The 21,768-nt window shown below is 40.5% G+C and overlaps 1 protein-coding gene across 17 annotated transcripts in view; it reads left to right on the top strand.

Annotated features, from left to right (window-relative positions):
• PLCB4 (phospholipase C beta 4) overlaps positions 1-21,768 on the top strand; it is a 419,870-nt gene that overhangs the window by 275,839 nt on the left and 122,263 nt on the right. For all 17 annotated transcript variants that reach the window (XM_033185629.1, XM_033185625.1, XM_033185628.1 and 14 more), the window contains 2 exons: positions 228-287; positions 1,107-1,250. In XM_033185629.1, the coding sequence (XP_033041520.1) occupies positions 228-287; positions 1,107-1,250 (204 nt within the window). The remainder of the gene's footprint in view (positions 1-227; positions 288-1,106; positions 1,251-21,768) is intronic.

Genomic DNA, 21,768 nt, shown 5'->3' with positions numbered 1-21,768 from the left:
TTTTATATTGAGCATTGCATATATATGTATATATGAAATGGAATACTTGGGGTCTTGATTATTTCTGATTATTTGCAATAATTATTGCTACATGGTTTTAATTCCCTCTTCAATGTGACTATAATAAGCACAGCCTTTATCATCAGTAATTTTTGCCAAGCACTTTGCCTGTATCATAGGTATGGCGTAATTTAAGCTCATTGCTGTGTTGTATTCTCTCTCTTCAGGAAGGACAGGTGCTAGAATGCTCCCTCATCAACAGTATTCGGTCGGGAGCCATACCAAAGGTACCTGTGATTGGTATTTGCTTTTCTAAACACGGATTTACTTATATTGGAAATGGCCATGACTTCTAGAGATAAAAAGTTCACTCTTTGTATCCAGGCTACTTAAAGCATTTAATCTGAGTTTTGAGAGTAACATGTGGTTGCTGGTTGTGGTAATGCCACATTTATTCACATGAAACCTCTGTGACTCTCCTCTGTTGAGAGAGAGGCTTTGTGGACAAGCAGACCCTAATAAAAGGCTTTTCTATCCTGTTGCCATATTCCAGGTCCTCCGACAACTACAATCAAAACTCTAAACAAAGACCCTCACATCTGGTTTCTAAATCAAAAATTTTAGGCCAGACACAGTGGCTCACACCTCTTAGCACTTTGGGAGGCAGAGGGAGGCAGATCCCTTGAGCCAAGGAGTGAGTTGGAGACCAGCCTGGGCAACATAGTGCAACCCTGTCTCTACAAAAATGAGGGTGTGTTAGCATGTGCCTGTAGTCCCAACTACTCAGGAGGCTTCTGTGGGAGGATCCCTTGAGCCAGGGAGGCAGATGTTGCAGTGAGCTGAGAATGCGCCACTGTTCTCCAGCCTGGGTGACAGAGCAGAGACTCCGTACCTCCCCCAACCAAAAAATTTGTAATACCTTTCTTATCAGTTGATTTCAAGGAATATATAGTGTTACAAATTTCACCTCTACAGGTTTTCGAATAATGCTAAGTATCTGGGCCCTTATGTGTATTTTTACATTAAATGTGGTTGCTTTTTACCAAGTTTCTTCCTCCATGCTCTGTGATCTAACTTATTTTTTTTCTCTGTGTACCTCTATACAGGATCCCAAAATCTTGGCTGCTCTTGAAGCTGTTGGAAAATCAGAAAATGATCTGGAAGGTCGAATAGTTTGTGTCTGCAGTGGCATAGATCTAGTGAACATTAGTTTTACCTACATGGTGGCTGAAAATCCAGAAGTAACTAAGGTAGCTTCAGTTAAATGGCCTCCTTCTCTTCCCCTCCCCCCCAATGTATATATGTTGTGTGTTTAATTTTATGTGTGCTATATTTTTATATACTTAAATTGTATGATAATTTAAAAGGTAGCATTGCTTTTCTGACATGTTTCTGTAGAAAATCGGCAAACACAATACCCTTTTAGCATGTCGCTCCTGTGGGCCAGCAACCCAAATACCTACTATGATATGTTGTAGGGAAAACTAGTCCAGCACTTCTCCAACTTGAGTGTATACCAGAGTCCCCTGTGCTCTTGCTAAAATGCAGATTCGGATTCAATAGGTCTGAGGATCCTTTTCTAACAAGCTCCCAGGTGGCATGGATACTACTCATCTGACAACTACGGTTTGAGTAACAAAGGTCTAGGTCAATACCACCCAGTAGAAATGCAATGTGAGCCACATATATAATTTAAATTTTTCTTGTAGCCATGTATTAAAAGTAATAAGATACAGGTAAAATTAATCTTAATAAAATATTTAGTTTAATCCAGTAGACCTAAAATATTGTCATTTTAGTAGGAGACCAATATAAAATTTATTAGTGACATATTTTACATTCTTTTGCTCATACGAAGTCTTAGAAATCTGATGTGTATTTTCAAATCAGGCTAACCACTTTTAGGTGTTCAATAGCTGCATATGGCTAATGGCCACTATACTGGGTGGGCAGTGCAGGTCTGGATGGCTAAGAAATCCAAACTCCCCCTCCCAATAAGTTATTAAAATATTGGGTTAAGATCAGTCTTTTAATACCCAACATACCATTGCCCTGGCAAGTGAGTCTCAAAGAGACTTCTCAAAGAAGTAGAAAGCCTCTTAAATATTTTTTCTGCTAATCACGTGTTTACAGGGTGATTTTACCTCTGTACAGAGCTCCTGTTATCTTTCTGTAATGTGTGTGAGAAGGACTAAGCCTTCACTTTCCATGGCAGAGAAGGGTTTGGGGGAATGGGGAGGCATTTTGTCCTCTCATTAACCCTATAATTGAAAACTCAGTGTAGGCTGAATGAGAGAGGGTTCCTACAAGTGGAAACTCAGTGTAGGATGAATTTCTAATATCATTAGAAATACTGAATTTTAGCGCTAAAAGGAAATGTACAGGGAATATTATTTGAGGACACTGAGATTACAAAACTTAACCATGAATCCAGAGATAACTTATGGCAGAATTGAGTTCTGTTGACCCCTAAACCATCAAAGCTCTATTACCCTCACTCACAAAGTATGGTCCTCATTCTAGAAGTGCTGACCCCTCCTGGGAGCTTGTTACATATTTGACTCTCATGCCCACCCAGATGTTCTGACCCTGAATCTTCATTTTTGACAAGACTGTCCTGGTGACTCAGATGTACGGTGAAGTTTGAGAACTCCTGGTTTGTAACTTTGGAGGCAGAAATGGATGCTCCATGTCACGTAAGAGTGTTTGATTCTGTCCTTATTGTGGTGGTTTTATGCGATCGTTCATGTCACCTCACTTCAAGAGAACAGATTTTGCAGTTCCTTTAAGTTCTTTTATTACTCTGCTGAGATCAACTCCTTCTATAATTACCAATTCATATTACAAGAAACAGGATGATGCAGTATGAGCTCAAATATTGGGGCTTTGGGGCCACATTGCCTCTATTCAAATCGTTGCTCGTCCCCTTCCTAGCTGTGTGAAGCAGATGTACAGCTGGACCTCTCTGCGCCTCATTTTCTTCATCTGTAAAATGGGAACAGTACCAGAATATCTGCTCTTAGGATGAGTGTGAGGCTTACATGAGTTATTACATGGGAAGCACTTTGCGTACTGCCTTTCTCATTGAAAGCCCTCGATATGTGTTTGCTATTAGGATGACAGAGGCACAGAATTTTAGGGTTGGAAATGGAGCCCTTGGGAAGGGCTTCTCACCTCATTTTTCAGATGAGAAAAAATAAAGCCAGAGAGGTAAAGGAACTCTGAGACCACACAGCAAGCTGGGCCAGAGTCCAACCTAAAACCAGGTCTTCTTATGCCCTATATGCTGCACCCACTTTGCCCTGTGCCCTGAACAAATACAGTCCTGGGGAGATGGCTCAAATCAGTATATCTCGTAATGTTTTTGCTTTCCATAATTTGGTTGCTGTTAGTCTTGGCCCATTCTAAGAACCGTGTTCTGAAACATACTCTTGAGTAGACTGTGGATATGTACAGTTGACCCTTGAACAATGTGGGGATTGGGGTACCATATCCCTGTGCAGTTGAAAATCCATGTGTAACTTTTGACTTCTCCCAAACTTAATAGCCTACTATTAACTGAAAGCCTTACTGATAATATCAACAGTCAACTCACATACTTTTTGTATGGTATATGTATTGCCTATTGTATTCTTACAATAAAGTAAGCTAGAGAAAAGCAAATGTTAATAAGAAAATCATAAGGAAGAAAAAAATATGTTTATTGTCCGTGAAGTGGAAGTTGATCATCATAAAAGTCTTTATCCTTATCATCCTCATGTTGAGTAAGTGGAGGAGGAAGAAGAGGAAGAGGTTGGTCTTGGTGTCTCAGGGGTGGCAGAGGTGGAGAAGGTGGAAGTGGAGTCAGGAGAAGCAGGCACATTGGTGTAACTTTCACTGAAAAAAAAAAAATCCATGTATAAGTGGGCCCACACAGTTCAAACCCATGTTGTTCCATGACCAGTGGTATATGTTTGAGGGTTAGGAGTGGGGGGATGTGTACTTCAAGGTAAGATTTGAAGATTTTCTCCTAATATCATTTACATGGAAATTTAAGAGCAGCTGGCCAGTAAGAGCTAAAAAATAATTCTGTATTGGATTTTTTAAATTCAAACTCAATACTATTTGAGCATGCTCTTACTGAAGAAAGTAAGTGTTTCAGTTTCTGGGAACTATTGCATTGAATTTCATTAATAGCATAATATATAAATAAATATAAATCTCATTGTCCATACTGGACAGTGCATTGTCCTTTTGGTTGATTGACACTTGGAGAAAATATTGAGTATATTTTTTCACCAAATATACATGCATGTGGATACTCTTACCCACTTCCTTATCTCAAAACTTAAAATAAGTATATTTACCACTTTCAGCATTGACAGCATTTTCTCCATCACCACTGTTTTATTTCTATTCCTTTCTATGTGTTTCTGTTCCTAATAGAACACACAAGCCATCAAAGTGAAAGGCTTCATATGAAATACACATAGATATAATTACCTCAGTTCAAAATAATGGCAGGATACATAAATCAAATTGGGTCCATGAGAAATGTAGAGCTCTCCCAGGGTACATGAAATATTGTTTGTGACTCAGTGAGTGGTTCTACTCAAACATGAGTATATTCTAGGAGCCCAGAATCATGGGGCCATGAAATACACTAACAGCCCTCTTACTTAGCCCTTGCAATGAGAAGCTGCATTTTTGGTCAGTTTATCACAAGAGTCAATTCGAGGAAGTAATCATTTTTTTAAATTAATTCATATATACCTTAAACACTGTAACTTAAAGCATATAAATGTTGTTCTATTGTTGACTAATCTTTTAATGTTAGTGACAAGCCTTTTCATTAACTATGGGTCTATTGAGTGGGTTTTATGTTTTTGGTTTTTGGTTTTTTTGTTTGTTTGTTTGTTTTTTCTCTATACTTTGAATGCCTCAGATAGCCAGTTTGGTTTCTTTAAAGTGGATCTGAGACTAAGGACACTCATTGGGCAGAGTGCAATGGAATGTAAAATCCTACAGTTCTGTGACTTTTCTCCCTAATCTTTTAGTTATCCTGTCTACACGGAATTTGAGAGAAATATTTTTAGCAACTTGCCTTTAAAGAAATCTTGCCAAAATATTCAACTAGAGAAATGACAACGCTCTTTTTTTCCACAAGATTCAATCATTGGTTTATGTAATTTTTATGACAACTGACAATAAATAGACTTGAAAACAAACATAAGTAACTCATGATAGACATGTAAGGTGAGAGCAAAAGGGTACAAAATATTGGAAAGTAGCTTGCCAGCTGGGAGAGTCCAGCACTCCCTGGGCAATCTGTATATTTTGCTTGTCTTATGAACACCTGATGAGCCTTGGTCTGACAAGTGAAATATAAGTTAAGTGAGTTTCTAGTATAGAACTTGCTTATGAGTATCCTATGAGATTCACGAGTCTTTTTTTAATTTCTAGGCTCTAATTACACTTAAGATCTGACCATTCAGAATAATTCACTTAACCCAACATTTAATCTAGGCAAAAGGGTCAACTTTGAACTTAGTGTCTTTTATACCAAGGACCACGTTCCACATGGAGAAAGCTTTCCTGACTTTCAGCAAGCCATTTTCCCTTCTTTATTTTTCTACTTCTCAAAGAGGGTCTCTGATAGTTTTTTTCTTATTCACGTGGGTGCTTTAAGAGTCAATGAAATATTGTCTGAAATCTGAGTTTCTCAGGATTGGATTTTAAATAAATACAAAATACTTTCTAGTGCCTATGACTCTGAAAATATGATTGTGCTTTTTCAGTAAAAGATAATAACATTGTAAGAGACACCTTGGTAGCTCACCTTGTCTTTTCTTTACCTTCTCTCTCTGCTTTGAGAGTAAATAAGCTTGCGTTGCCACTCTTACCTGTTTAGGAGATTTGTGCTCAGTTCCATATACCTATCTCCCTTACCGATAAGTCCCAAATCAAAGCTTTCAACTCTTCTCATCTGCTTCTGCCACAGTCATTTTCATCTCAACAGATGTGCTCTCAGTTGCAGAGAACATGGACACCTTCCTCTTACATCCTATGTTAGTCTGTTCACAAATACTATTTGCTCTACCCTCAGCAGGTATCCAGAATCCAGCTGCTCCTCACCAACATCATCATGACACAGTGGTCAAGGCCAATATCATGTCTTCCCTATTGTGCCCCAAGAGGTGTCTAACTGGTCTCTTTGCCTTAGCCATGCCCATTTTAGTCTAGTATAAAAACAGCAGATGGAGGGATGTTTTGAAATGTAATTCAGATCACATCACTCCACTGCTCAGAACCCTCCAAGGCCCTGCTAGATATCATCCCCACTCCCTTCACCTTTCTACCTTAATCTCTCTCTTTCCTCCTATGCATTTTCTTCTAGCCTCTTGGACTCGGCATTTCCTGTTCCTTCCGTCTGGATCACCCTCTTTCCCAGACCTTTCTCCCCTACAGCCCTCATGTGTCTGCTGGAAAATTGCCTTAGCAGGAGCATCCCGTTTCACCAGCCTTCAGCACTTCCTCACTCCTTTTCCTGCTTTATATTTCTTCTTAACACTACTTACTTACCATAATATCCATTTATTCATTTATTTTCTTCCTCTGTCTGCAGGACAGAGGGCTTCTTACCTCATTTTTCAGATGAGAAAAATGAAGCCAGAGAGGTAAAGGAACTGAGACCTCACAGCAAGCTGGGCCAGAGTTCAACCTAAAACTAGGTCTTCTCATGCTCTATATGCTGCACCCACTTCGCCCTGTGCCCTGAGCAAGTACAGTCCAGGGGAGATGGCTCAAATCAGTACATCCCATAATGTTGTACACCTCAATTTTGCACCTGTTCTATTGAGGTATTTATGTTGACTAAATGAATTCCAACCCAGGTGATAAAAATGTATAATCCTTAATGTTGTACACCTCAGTTTTGTACAGTTTAGTTGTTAGAACAGCTAGGAAGATGATCCTTTGACAGCAAGAGTGAGAAAATGTGATTCAATGATAGTCTAAAGGGAACACAAAAATCTGGGATCCCGTGTGTTATTTTTAGAGTCACATTTCAGGATGTAATAGGACTGCTGCTAAGAATCCATGACGAGACTGGAGGTTTTGACCCTGGTGTCCTGGCCTCTTTCCAGTTTGGATCATTATATCTCCTGCTTACCTAAATCCTTCCTGTCGTTACAGTTGGAAAATTTAGCTTTCATTTCCTCTCCTGAACAACAGTCTATTAAAAAGAATTACTAATAAATTGCTGTCATATTTACCCCAAACCTAGTATGCCTTTCAGTAATAGGTGAGTCTTATATGTCATAAAGCTTAAAACATTTAAGAATAAATGCAACCTACTAAAAATTAAAAAAAAAAAAAAATTAGCCGGGTGTGGTGGTGGGTGCCTATAATCCCAGCTATGCTGGAGGCCGAGTCAGGAGAATTGCTTGAACCCAGGAGGCAGAGGTTACAGTGAGCCGAGATTGCGCCACTTCACTCCAGCCTGTGCGACAAGAGCGAAACTCCGTCTCAAAAAAAGAATAAATGCAGCCAAATGAAGCTATTTTCCCATTTTTTTCTAAACTGTAAAGCTCTTTTTTTTTTTTCTTTAATTCTGGAATCATTCTCATCTTTTTGCTCACTGTTTTATAAGAAGCTATACAAATAATTGAATACTGAGCTTTCTAATAAATTAATTTCATTAGAAAAGCAATGTTAGTTCCTCTCACGTTTTCTTTCTTTCTTTTTTTCCCTCGCTCAGAATACAACTAGCTTGGAAGGATTTCGGTGTCTAGCAAGTTGAAGGCAGTTCAGATGTCTTTCATTAATAAGTTACAGCTGGCACTGCACAGCAAACTGAAATCACAGAGTCACTAGATGTAAGATGGAAATGCAGGCCTCATTCAACATCTCCATAAATAAGTCTATTATTTTATACCAAGTTGAATTTTTCTTTGATTACAAAAAATAAGCTCTTATTATGAGATTCAAAATGCAAAGATTGAGATTGAATTTAGACCAGACTGCTCATTATACTTTATGCAGGTTTGTAAATAATTGGCAAACTTCATAAATTACGCCTTGTAATCAAGTCATCAAATAAGCATGTGAATAACCACTATGGAAATTAAATTACAAAAATATTATGTATTCTTTTGTATACAAAAAGATAAAGTCAGGTCATTTGTTACCAGTAATAAATTATTATTTTAACAAATTGGACTGAATGTCAAAATTGCTTTGCTAAACTTGGATTGTGTTGAGTGGAAGACTTACCGCAATGGTTCCAGGAGAAGGAATTTATTCTTTGTTTCACTGAAAAAAAAAAAAAAATTGAGTCTCTATTTAAATTGAGTCCTACTGGCTTTGCTAACATCCTGCAAAGCCTCCAAGCCCTGCAGCCAGTTCCTCTACTGATACTCAACCACAGCATTACCCCAAAGGATCAGAGACTTCAGCCTCATCTGGGGGCTTCTTAGAAGTGCTATTGCATTTCTTAAAATTTAGTTTTAATTGTACTGTATAGGCCAGTGGCTCTCAATACCTGAGAACTTATTAGAGATGCAGATTCCCAGGCCATGCCCCACCCTACTGAATCAGAAACCTGGGATTTCACCAGCCTTCCAGGTGATTTCTGATGCACACTCAAGTTAGAGAACCACTGTTATGCAGAAAAGCTCAATCACTAGCATTTATATCCTGCTTTACTTGCAGAGGGCCTTGAAGAAATTACATTAATTTAGTGGTCTGCTGCCCAGGCTCAACTGAGCCGATGCCTGCTGAATACTAAAGCAGCTAAATTGTAAATCTGAACTGCCTGTTGATCAACCAAACCCCAGTATACTAATTAATAAAAGCTTCTTCACCACATTGCCTCAACAGTTTTTGAGGCTCAAGTGTGGGATGAGTGTGTAGGTCTCTGTGTTAATTTTTTTTTTTTTTTCATGTTTCCAAGACTGCAAGTTGACATTTTCTTGTTAGTTGTTTTTCTTGAAGCTCTTCTGAGTTCATTGGAAACAAATCAGTGAGAGGGGGGCATTAAGAAGCTGTCCGGAGTGCAGAGCTGTGAATCAGAGCAAATAATTGAGTGCATATTCTTACGTTTAAATGCCCCATCCCACCTAAGAGTTTTCTTTTTGCCAAATAAAGATACTGGGTTTTATTGTTATTTCTATTGCTGGGTTGAATTTACAGACCATCAGTCTCTGCCTTACACGGGCTGTGGTCATCAGAGAATCTGTGGATCTGGTGAGATCTATCTCCTGGGGCCTCCTATGACGACCTTTTTCCTCTGTGGCTCCTTTTTCCTTGCCTTTCAGTTCTCATTTGTTCTTACAAGACCATCTATCCTAGCAGCTGCTACCTCAGTGTCTCATCCATGATGGCTCTCTCTGAACTCTGAATTATTTATTTATGCATCACCAAAAGTGATAGTTCCTTTAGACCAGATTTTGTGAACTCAGATGCCTGCGGGAGCCAGGGAGATGATGTGAATAGCTGAGAAAGTGTCAGGCAAAGACAAATACGGGAGGGTGTGGACTTTAGCAAGTCAGAGTGTACATATGCTGTTGAGGGAGGCACTTTCACTTATTTCCAGCTGGTTTTTCAACTACCAAAACATGGGCCTGAGGTTTCTAGATTGTTTTCATGTTCATTTAATACTAACGTGGTTTTTTTTACATGAAATCTCTTGATACTAAAATGTTGACAACTCATTTTTTAAACATTGTGCAAAATGACAAAGGTGTCTGTGATCATTTAGAACTCTAGCTATAGACATCGGGCACCATGTGGCATTAACACACTTGCACTAAAATGAATGCTAATATTGACTTAATGTGTTCCCCTTATTGGCATTTTAAATGAAAGATATCTTTGTTCCTTTATTTCTTCATTCAGCTATTCATCCAATAATTATTTTTTTGATGAAACCTGAACTTGGACAAATCATTTCAATTATATTAATCTTTTTAATCCTAATTTGTAAAAGAAGGGAATTGCACCATGTGTCCTTTGAAGTCACTTTCTCTTATAAGACTTAAGGAAGGACTGGCCAGGCGTGATGGCTCACACCTGTAATCCCAGCACTTTGGGAGGCCGAGGCGGGTGGATCACAAGATCAAGAGATCGAGACCATCCTGGCTAACATGGTGAAACCCTATTTCTACTAAAAATACAAAAATTAGCCAGGCCTGGTGGCCCATGCCTGTAGTTCCAGCTACTCAGGAAGCTGAGGCAGGAGAATCACTTGAACCCGGGAGGTGGAGGTCATAGTGAGCCAAGATCATGCCACTGCACTCCAGCCTGGCAACAGAGTGAGACTCCATCTCAAAAAAAAAAAAAAAAAAAAAAAAAGACTTAAGGAAGGACTCTCTTTGCAAAATAAAGTATACCAGGAGCAAAGGACAGTCCAGGCTAGTTGCTTTGACAGGACACTTGTATACACATGGACATCCCTAGATAAGCTTAACCTGGACTACATCATCATGACACCAGGAGTCAGCTACTAGGATAGGAGGCTTTGTAGTTGGAGAGGTGAGAGAAGTCATTCCAGATATTTCCTGTGGACATTAAAGGTTGAGAGATCCTGAGATAGAATGCAAGAAAATCAGTTGTTCTTGGCTTCAATCAGTTACACAAGAAGGAAAGATCTGAGAAACATTTAATGTGGAATCCAGAGGTTTTGTTCCTGGGTAAAGTTAGAGAAGCTAAAATAGAGACCAGATTCTAATTCTGATTAACTAGGAGTATGATGATACAGCTAATCAGAAATTGAGGGCCTGGTTACTTTGGGTCAGGGAGAAAAAGGAACAATGAATTTGTTTAAATTTTTTTCTCTGAAGAACCTGTTAGTTGCATGACCTGCTATGGGTGATGCAATAGAACAGAGATCATATACTACTCAGGATCCTTAGGGGCTTGTCCATGGGGCGAGCTCTATTCTGTCTCTGTGGGACATCTCTAGGCCTCTGACATCCTGAAAAGGTCTATGTTTGTTTGTTTGTTTTTTGAAACTCCCTACTTTCATAAGGAATGAAATGTGGATTTTTAGCTGTCATTTTTCTTAGTGCTGGACTTACTTAAAAGCTTCCTGTCAAAATGATTCTTCAGGAACATGCAGCTGAAGCTAGAGGATATTTGCGGTTGTTTTCAGGGAATTTTGTCACCTGCATCAGTGAAGTGGTTTCCTTGGATGGGAGTATCAAAGATGAAAGAAGCCTCAAGCCTCCGCTTAGCTCCCAGGTTCTCTGCAACTGCACTGACCATGTTGACAACGTCATTTAAACATTTGCATGGACAGTATGTTTTTATACTGTTGACTGGTGTTTCCTGAATGCTGAAGGAATATTGTTCATGATAGAGGAGTAGTTGCACTACATTTTATGTAGAAAGTACAGGGTAGTAAAAGAAAAAGAAACTAAACATCCCCTAGAGTGCATTTCCCCTTCTGTGCCTTTTCTTAATTCAAGTGAAATTTGCATAACATAAAATTAACCATTTTAAAGTGAACAGTTCAGTGCCATTTAGTACATTCACGATGATGAGCAAGTACCACTTCTACCTACGTTCAAAACATTTTCATCACCCCCAAAGGAAACCCCATGCCCAATAAGCAGTTCCTCCCCATCCCCTCTCCCCACGGCGCTGATAACCACTCTAATGTGTCTTTTTATTACCCACACAATTTCCTTTTTATATGTAGTTGGACTCATGCTGTTTAATATACTGCATTTTATTATATGCATTTTCCTGTTTAAATTAAAGCTTTTTCTTAGGCTTCAATGTAACTGCAAATCCCCATGATCCATGAGGTGGATTTTCATGGGCGCTCAGCTCTTGCTGTTTAAGAAATCATCCAGGCCGGGCGCGGTGGCTCAAGCCTGTAATCCCAGCACTTTGGGAGGCCGAGGCGGGTGGATCACGAGGTCAGGAGATCGAGACCCTCTTGGCTAACACGGTGAAACCCCGTCTCTACTAAAAATACAAAAAACTAGCCGGGCGCGGTGGCGGGCGCCTGTAGTCCCAGCTACTCGGAGGCTGAGGCGGGAGAATGGTGGAAACCCGGGAGGCGGAGCTTGCAGTGAGCCGAGATCGCGCCACTGCACTCCAGCCTGAGCGACAGAGCGAGACTCCATCTCAAAAAAAAAAAAAAAAAAATCATCCAGCCTCCTTCACAGTTGTGTTTGAAATGCTGTGCTCTTCATGGGGCACATGGTTTTCAGTGCTGGAGCCTTTCTCACCACTGCCTTTCATGAACTTGACAGGTTTCATAAGAAGAGACTCTAGGCCCAGCCCCGAGGAGCTCATTTTGTCCTAGTTGCAAGTGTTATCAAATGACTCCACCAAGGGAATGCAAAATGAATTACTCTAATTGCACTAGAAGCATAATGTGAAGTTTGTATTTCACCTTTTGGCCCCTGGGAGAGAAAAATGTCACTGACTTGAAATTGCTTTTCCATTTTCCACATGGCCCCAGTTTCCAGTGCTAGCCAAAAATTGCCATTGGGAACATAATGTATGCTAACATGGGCCTACATGTATTTGTATGTTTTCTCATCTGTGTGGCAAAATTAAAAAATGGATGGTATGAAGAGGTGGGTAGAATCCCTTGTATTACATGAGACTTTGTTGCCTCCAAGCTCTATGATCTGGAGCCAGTAATTTAATGATCATAATCTGGGGTTGGCAGGTGCAGACCGTGGGCTGAACACAACCCTTAGCCTGATTCTGTATGTCCAATGAACTAAGAATGGCTTTAACATTTTTGAAGCGACTTTTATAAAATAAAATAAAAACAGGAAAACTAAACAACAGAGAACAATGTGTGCCCCTAAAGCCCAAAATATTTATTATCTGGCTCTTAATGGAAAAGATTTCTTGGCCTCTAATAATAATACTAATAATAGTAGCAGCAGCAGCTGGAAAATAGTTTATATTCTGTGTCAGACACTGCTCAAAGTGCTTGATATGTATTATCTCATTTAACTCTCACAACAAGTCTGTGGGACAGGTATTATGACTATCCTCATTTTACAAATAAAGACGCCCAGAGAGGTTGAGTAACTTCACTTTTCCAAGGCCATACGTCCAGTAAGTGGTGTTTTGGACCCAGGCAGTGGCTGTCTCTAGTGCCCTAGATCCTGAATTCTACCACCACCCTGTGCTGCAATTCACAGTTGGCTTCTTGTTCTTTTTTTTCCCTTAGGCAGAGTCTCACTCTGTCCCCCAAGGCTGGAATACAGTGGTGTGTTCTCAGCTCACTGCAACCTCTACCTCCCGGGTACAAGTTTTTCTTGTGCCTTGGCCTCCCAAGTACCTGGGATTACAGGTGCATGCCACCATGCCCGGCTAATTTTTGTATTTTTAGTAGAGACCGGGTTTCACCATGTTGACCAGGCTGGTCTCAAACTCCTGGCCTCAAGTAATCCACCCACCTCAGCCTCCCAAAGTGTTGAGATTACAGGCGTGAGCCACCGTGTGCAACCAGTTGGCTTATTTTGCTTATCCATATAAAAACGGGGCAGGCAGGGACGAACAGCCCCTTTCACCTGTAACACTATGTGATCAAATGCTTTAGGCCAATGTTTTAAGATCATTATCTGTGAGAGCTGTAATCATACAGTAGTACTTCCCAAATTAGTGGCCTGAAAAAAGAATTCCTTAAAAATGTCCACATATAAAGGGGATTGTTTGGTCAGCTAAGCATAAGAAAGTCTTTAGACAGGTTTCTTTTCGGTAGCACTTTCAGAAGAAGTATTATTCTTATGTGGGTCTCAGCAAGGAGGAAAGCTATTCAGCTGTTTCCTAAACTTTTTTTTTTTTTTTTGATGTGACACCGTTAAAATCTTTCAGAACCAGTGTGGTACTTAAGCAAAGTCAGTAAATTATGTTGTAGACGCATTATTCAGCTCAATATTTTTCTAGAAGTATCAAAACAATGATGTAATCTAAGCATTCATTTATTCATATTTACCATAACTATTCTATTTATTTTCCCTGTTTTTCCACTTCCACTTGTCTTCACTCATCGCTTTTTTCTGCTGTGTGTAGTGAGACTATCTTAAAAGAGAGAGAACCAGGTCATGAAACTCAAGCCCACCGATTTAGATTCCTTTTAGTAGCTCTTATATTGAAAGTCCTATTTAGTTTATAGAATTACCTATAGATTTGATTTGCCTGAACTAAATTGGTTGATGCTGCCTAGTTGAGAGTTAGACAAAGGCTTCTTGATTGGTTATATTGATCTCAGGCTAAGCAGGTATGATTATATTGATCTCAGGCTAAGCAGGTAGGATTGTCATCAAGTTGAAATACTGTTTACTTTGGCATGACTTAATTTGCCAACATTGTCAACAGGTACATGTCAGGAAGAATGTGACCGTGGGGGTTATAAATACAGGCCATTAACTAAAGAAACAACTTTATGGACACCTTTTAATTCACCAGCTGTTTACTCATCCCATACCAACAGAATTTTACAAATTTGACTGAGTTGAGACCAAAAGTATGCTGTCAAAAAACTGATGGTTGCTGACTGGCATAAGATAATGCTTTTGGTTTTCTCAACATTTTAAAATCCCTCCATTCTTTTAGAGCTCTCCATTTGGATGCCAAATAATGTTACATAAAATAAACCAAATGTCTTATTTTCGTTTTGAAAGATTTCTGGGGGTGTAGGAATGTAGTTGGTCTGCAGACTTTGAGGCACTAAAGAACATCATGTGTTGTATATCTAAAATCAGAAGCACAAGTGAACATAGGCATTAATGTAAGTATACTCTATGTATACATTTTTCTCTCCTGATCTTTTGTGTCCATAACAGTATATTTATTGTAGTAGATATTTGGAAATAGATGCAGTTGTTTGTGACAAGATTTTATAGATCCAATAGAACATTGCTACAGGGGCCGGGCCCGGTGGCTCAAGCCTGTAATCCCAGCACTTTGGGAGGCCGAGATGGGCGGATCACGAGGTCAGGAGATCGAGACCATCCTGGCTAACACGGTGAAACCCCGTCTCTACTAAAAATATACAAAAAATTAGCCGGGCGAGATGGCGGGCGCCTGTAGTCCCAGCTACTCGGGAGGCTGAGGCGGAGAATGGCGTAAACCCGGAGGCGGAGCTTGCAGTGAGCTGAGATCCGGCCACGGCACTCCAGCCTGGGCGACAGAGCGAGACTCCGTCTAAAAAAAAAAAAAAAAAAAAAGAACATTGCTACAGGGTATCTATTATATATAGAATCAGGCTTAGGCAATGCAAAAATTGTGTCTAAGGAATGCTAACAAAGAAAGCCATTTGGTATGAAAGTTTGGGACTGCAGCTTCTGAGTGCTGACCAAGAACAGCACAGGTGTCCTCTTTTTTCTTGTGACTATTTAGAGGCCTTTTTTGACCTAACTGGCCAGTGTTGTTAAGATAACCAGCCAGGCTGATGATAGACTGTTTTGAATCTCTGGGACTGACTAAATTAATTTTGTCTAGGAATGTATAAATATTATCCTCACCCATTCAATTATATCTTTCAAACACAGCCACGCATACTCCTCCTAGATGGCAGCTTATTTCTTACACAGATACTCATTCACCATGCTCTGAGGGTGAAAGAATCATATGATTTAATATTGTCTAGGAATGTGTAAATATTATCCTCATCCATTCAGTTCTATCTTTCAAACACAGCAACCCATATTCATAGATGGCAGCTTATTTCTTGCTCATACTCATTCAGCATGCTCTGAGGGTGATTTAAAAATCATATGGCACTTAATACATGTCTTCTTTCACTTTCATCAACTTTACTCTGTAGCTTCAGACTGTCAAGAAAAAGAGACCCCAGTTGCTCTCTTTTTCCCCCTTTCAATTCTTCTCTTTTAGAATTTGAAAACTTGATGAGGATTATTACTGACTTCCCAAGGGCTTTTGAAATTAATATTGGGTTGTCTTTTTAATTTTGACGGGGGGCAAAACTGCTGTTGCTTTTTAGCCACCAGTTTCATTAGCACAGGCTCACTGAGGTAGCTTTCCATCCTGGGTTTTTATCCTGGATTTAGTGTCCTAGATGAATACTTTAGAAAGATAAAATGTTCATTTCAGTTGTCAAGTCCCGCCTGTACCATCAGCTTCTCACTCTCCACCTCTGCTGCTGGGATTTTATAATTCCCAGGCCTCAGACCTGGACCAAATGCTGTGGGAATGGGGACCCAGGCTTTGGGAATGCTGGTCCTTAGCTTCTGGCTCCTCCTGCTGCTCTTCTGGCTCTGGCCTTGGTCCTTAGGTCTAGACTGGGCAGTTGGTGGCCCAAGTCATGTTCTGATGTACCCCAATTCTAAGAAGTAGACCTCTGGTTTCTCTAGTGGCCCAAGTCGTGTTCTGATCATGTACCCCAATTCTAAGAAGTAGACCTCTGTCTGGTTTCTGTACTGAATCATCCAGTAAGAGTTATCCCAAGAAGCCCAGATCTTCCAGCCCAGAACTTTTTCAAGCAGGAGCTGTAACTTCCAACAGTCTTCCTCTCGGCCAGCTCCCTGCTGCCTTATTAGATCCTAGAAATCACCAGCTCCTGAATTTCCTGTAGCTTGAAATACCCTCTTACCCAACCTCACTACGGGTGCCTACGTTGCTTTTATGTTACCTGTAAATTTCTTTCAAATACTTCAACACATGCAGTGGGGTGTGTGTGAATTTTCATGCAAAACCAGGGAATGAGAATTTAAAATTTTAAGTAATCGCCCTAAAGGTGGTTAGTTAGCATTTGAAAAATTTAAATCAAAGCTTAAAAGTCAATCATTATATATAAATTATACCTCAATAAAATTAATTCAAAATAAAACAAGCCTACCCTTCCGTGGCCACCTACACATCCCCTTCAGTTAATTTTCTCTCTCATTAGCACCAGGTGCTCTGATACTCGCCTACTGGCGTGGTTGCTGCATGATAGACATCTGGAGGCTTGTTAAAATGCAGATTACTGGGCCCCGCCCCTAAGTTGCTGATTCTGTAGATTTGGGATAGGGCCTGAGAATGGGCACTTATGGTAAGCTCCTACGCGATGATCAACCCGCTGATCAAGGGAACCACGCTTGAGAACCTCTGACATAATGCAGACTGGAACTACCTTTTCTTTGGTGGAGCTCTTCATAGTATTCAAAATACACAATTTGTTTAGAAATAAGGTACAAGCCCTGGTATCCTTGTGAGCCCAGGGCACAGGAATCTGGCAAGCCCAAATGCCTGCCTGGTATCTCTTGGAAGCTTGTTAGAAATACAGAGTCTCAGTGCAGACGCCAGGCTTACTGAATCCAACTCTGTGGTTCACAAATGCCCCCAGGTGATCCAAATGCACATTAAAGTTTGAGAAACACCTGTCCAAACCAAATTTAGTTCACATCATCTAGTTCAATGGTCTTCAACTATAGGTTCACATTAGAATTATCTGCAGTGTTTAAAAAAGGAAATTGATAGCCCAAGCACATTCTAATTATTAGTTAGAATCTCTAGGGTGAGACCCAGGCTTCTGAAATGTCTTTAAGTTCCCCCAGGTGATTCTAATGTACCACAGGTGCTGGGAACTACCAGTCTAGTCTCTAAGTGCTATTCGCATAGTTCTTTTAACAATGTACCAGCTGGAAATCTCTTCCCTTTACCCTGCCCTCAAAGTTAAATGCTGACAATTTAATGCCAACTAAACCGTCTCCTAATTAAAATGAAATGATTTCATTTGCCATGCTTTTATAGACTCATAAGAGGAAACATGTTGGTGGTGATTTATCTACAGTCCTTATTTATTTTAGAATCTGAGGCTCTAGCTATATTTCGTGGCAAGCTAAAGCTCAAATGCTTTCATGAAACTAAATTTCTAGCTTAAGATGAAGGTGTAGTTCCTGCACTGAATAGCATTCATCTGGAGATTTGTGAAATGTTGCAGTTTTACATCTAAGCACCTTATAAGGAATTCTATCTTAGACAAGATTAGATCCTGTGGAAATCTATACTTGAAAAGCTTCATAGTTTGCTCCAAGTGCATGGAAATGGGTCTTATTTCTCTTGAATGCCCTTTAGGTCTTAACAGAACTCACAGTGCCAAGGAGTCAAAATCTACATTTCGAATCATATACATTCCTGACATATTATTTGAGCAGATTAAAACTAATTGATAGAGCAATTAGGCACCTTGAAAGTAGCTACTTGAAAAATGCCGACTTTTTCTTATCTCCATTCACTTAAACAAAAAATAGGCTGGGTGAAGTGGCTCATGCCTATAATCCCAGCACTTTAGGAGGCCCAAGCAGGTACATAACTTGAGCTCAGGAGTTTGAGACCAGCCTGGGCAACATGGAGAGACCCCCATGTCTACAAAAAACACAAAAATTAGCTGGGTGTGGTGGTTCACACTTGTGGTCTCAGCTTCTGGGAAGCTGAGGTGGGAGGATCATCTGGTCCCAGGGAGATCAAGACAGCAGTGAGCTGTGATTGTGGCCACTGCACTCCAGCCTGGGCAACAGAACAAAACCCTGTCTCAAAAAAAAAAAAAAAATAAATAAAAGTAAAACAAGAAAACAACAAAAAAATTCATCGATCTAGATTTGTGAGTTGCCAATACCAAGAAGTTCCCATGTTTTAAATATTTCAGATGGCCCTGTCATTGATTCTTCTTCCAGCTCAGACACAGGGAAGATGAAAGCTGCTGCCTGTAGCATCTTGCATCCTCTTGCTTCCACATACAAGAAATGTGAACCTCAATCCCCTAAAAATGTGCAGGTCAGAGTTTCCATTTTAGTGAACACATTTGTTCAGCCCAGGTGCGGTGGGACATGACAAAAACCAAGAGTGAGTCTGGAACCATGGGGCTCTTCCCAGGCCATCACTATGAGATAGGATATCCCATTCTCGGAAACAGCAGCTCCCTTAGGAAGCTGTTGTGTCTTGAATGTTTGTGTCCTACCAAAATTCATAAGCTGAAATCCTACCCTCTAAGGTGTTGGCATTAGGGGATGGGGCCTTTGGGAGGTGATTAGGTCATAAGCATGGAGCCCTCAGGAATGGGATTAGTGTCCTTATTTTAAAAAGACACCAGATAGCCCCCTTGCCCTTTCCACTGCATGAGGACACAGCTAGAAGGCACCACCTATGAACTAGAAAGCTGCCACCGAATGTGTTGGCACCTTGATCTTGGATTCCCCAGCCCCCAGAACTGTGAGAAATAAATTTCTGTTGTTTATAAGCTACCCATATATGGTATTTTGTTGTGTGTCAAACAAAGACAAAAACCAAACTCACATCTTATATGGGCAGTGGAAGGAGAACTCCAAGTTGAGGGGGGCTGCTCTTTTAGACCTATGCTTCTCAAATTCTAGTGTGCGCACCAGTCACCTGGGCATCCTGCTAAAATGCAGGTTCTGCTTCCATGGTTCTAGGATGAGACCTGGGACTCTGCATTCCTAACAAGCTCCCAGATGATGTTGATGCTGTTGGTCTAGGGGCCCTTTGAGTAGTAAGGATTTAGAACAGTGCTTCTTAAATGTGTGTGTCTGTGTGCAAAAGAATCACATGGAAGGCTGATTAAAACACAGATTCCTATTTCCCATCCTAAAGACGGATTCAACCTGGGGCCTGATAATTTGCATTTTAACAAGTTCTCAGGTGATCCTGATGCTGCTGGTCCCTGGACTACATTTTAATAACAAGCCTCTAGTTAACTTTTGAACAACTTAGTTAAGATAACTTCACCAGTACTCTCTTCTGTGAAAACAGAGAGCCAAACATCAAAAGATGAAGGAGGATACTACAGAGTCCCTTTGGAGAAAATCACGTCACAAACTTGGAGAGCGCCACAGGGTCTCTGTTCATTTTTCCATTGACACTATGCTTCTTTGTCTAAAGACTAAAAATAAATCTTCAGGATCGAAAACTAGAGATAAGATTGAAACTCTAAGATTGGAAATAGTGCTGCCTAATGAATAATAGGACTAGTTATTTTAGGATGACAGACCAGCCTGTGCCTAGTGAAAGGTTAGAAATACCAATAGCAGACTGGGCGCAGTGGCTCACGCCTGTAATTCCGGAGGCCGAGGCGGACAGATCACCAGAGGTCAGGAGTTCGAGACCACCCTGGCCAACATGGCGAAACCCCGTCTCTACTAAAAGTACAAAAATAAAAATTAGTCGAGCATGGTGGCGGGCACCTGCAGTCCCATCTACTCAGGAGGCCAAGGCAGGAGAATCACTTGAACCGGGGAGGCAGGGGTTGCAGTGAGCTGAGATAGCACCACTGCACTCCAGCCTGGGTGACAGAGCAAGACTCCATCTCAGAAAAACAACAAAAAAAGGAAATACTGATGGCAAAATGTTATTGGTGGCCAATTCTTAATATACGTCATGAGATTTGGGGCGATGTTTGCTTCTTAGTGTATACTTCTTTGCTTTACATTTTCCTATGAAGCATATTTAAATATTGTTTTCATAACATGGGAGGAAAACCCTAAGCAATATTTTTAAAAGAAAAAAGTAAAAAATATGTGCTCAGTGTAAGTTCATAGTATTTTTTGTTTGGATTTGTTGTATCTGTGTCTCTCTACGTTTGTATTTTCATGGGAAAGGGATTATTTTTGTCTATGTCAGTCATAATGTTCCTGGTGGAAAGGTGATAGATGGATAAGGGCAAGGTCTAAACATTTGCCTGGAAGTTGGACAGGGTCTGGGTGGTGAAAATAAATTTAAGAAGTCCCAGAGGAGAGGTCAAAAGTTCCAAGAAAGAATTAGAGTCAGCTTCTCTTTCTCTCCTTGCCCTCCAAACAATTCAGCACAAGCCCTCAAGTCCCTTGAAGAGTCTTTCTTTCCCCTTTCTTCTTAGAAGGGCTGAAATACGCTTTAAGTTAACTTAGGAATGGTTAGAAAAGGTTAAAAAAATGAGAGAACAGTAACAATTAACAAGCTATTAGGGAAGCAGGGAAACTATGCTGATCTGAACATCAGAGACGACCTCCTGTGGTCTGGTTCCCTAGAACCCAGACTCAGACTTTGGCTTGGGGTGGCCGGACCAGAAGGAAAGTGCCCGGTGTGGCGGGAGTCATCTCAGGAGCGTGTCGCCATCCAGCCAATGACTTGTGTTCCAAAAACTGGAAAATGCGCCTCCTGGTCACTACGTAAATGATTACCACACGAGCTTATTTTCAGCAATTGAAAAAATTATCCAATTTGTGGTTTATTGCTTCTGTTAGTCTGGAAATGGTCAAACAAGTTGATAGTCATCTAGTTTACCCTTGGTGCAACTTTCCAACAAAACTCCAGGGCTCTGCTGACACCTGCTGGCATATCATCTATTTTATGTTAAACAACAACAACAAGACAAAGAAGCATTAATATTTTTTCTACAGTCCTTTGCCCTTGTTATGTTACATGTACTTTACCTGAACAGTAATAGAAGGGGCCTTTACCATGTCATGAGGAGAGAAGTGTGGGCAAGCCATTGGGTGAAAATAAAAATCCCCAACACGAAGAATGTACCACAGAGCTCTTGTTGCCTGTCTGCCCTGCACCAGCTGCTCTGTGACCTTACGCAAGGCCATTGACCTCACTTTTCATCATTGCAAGAAGAAAGAGGCAGCAACCTTCCCTCCCATTGCCCTTTAGGGCTTCTGAGGATGCTGGTGGCATTTCCTACTAACTAAAGCATGGGCCCTGTCACTGGAGTGATGGCCTTAAAGGTCACTCTCACTGACCTTTCCATCATAATAAACAAGATTCCTTGCCAGCGTTGTCTGTTCGAAAGATGGATGAAAGTTGTTTAAGCCT

The sequence above is a fragment of the Trachypithecus francoisi genome, unplaced genomic scaffold (genome assembly GCF_009764315.1).
Source record: "Trachypithecus francoisi isolate TF-2019V2 unplaced genomic scaffold, Tfra_2.0 Lachesis_group21, whole genome shotgun sequence".
Classification (NCBI taxonomy): domain Eukaryota; kingdom Metazoa; phylum Chordata; class Mammalia; order Primates; family Cercopithecidae; genus Trachypithecus; species Trachypithecus francoisi.
Note: the sequence above shows the minus strand (reverse complement) of the source record. Positions and strands in the feature narration are given on the sequence as shown.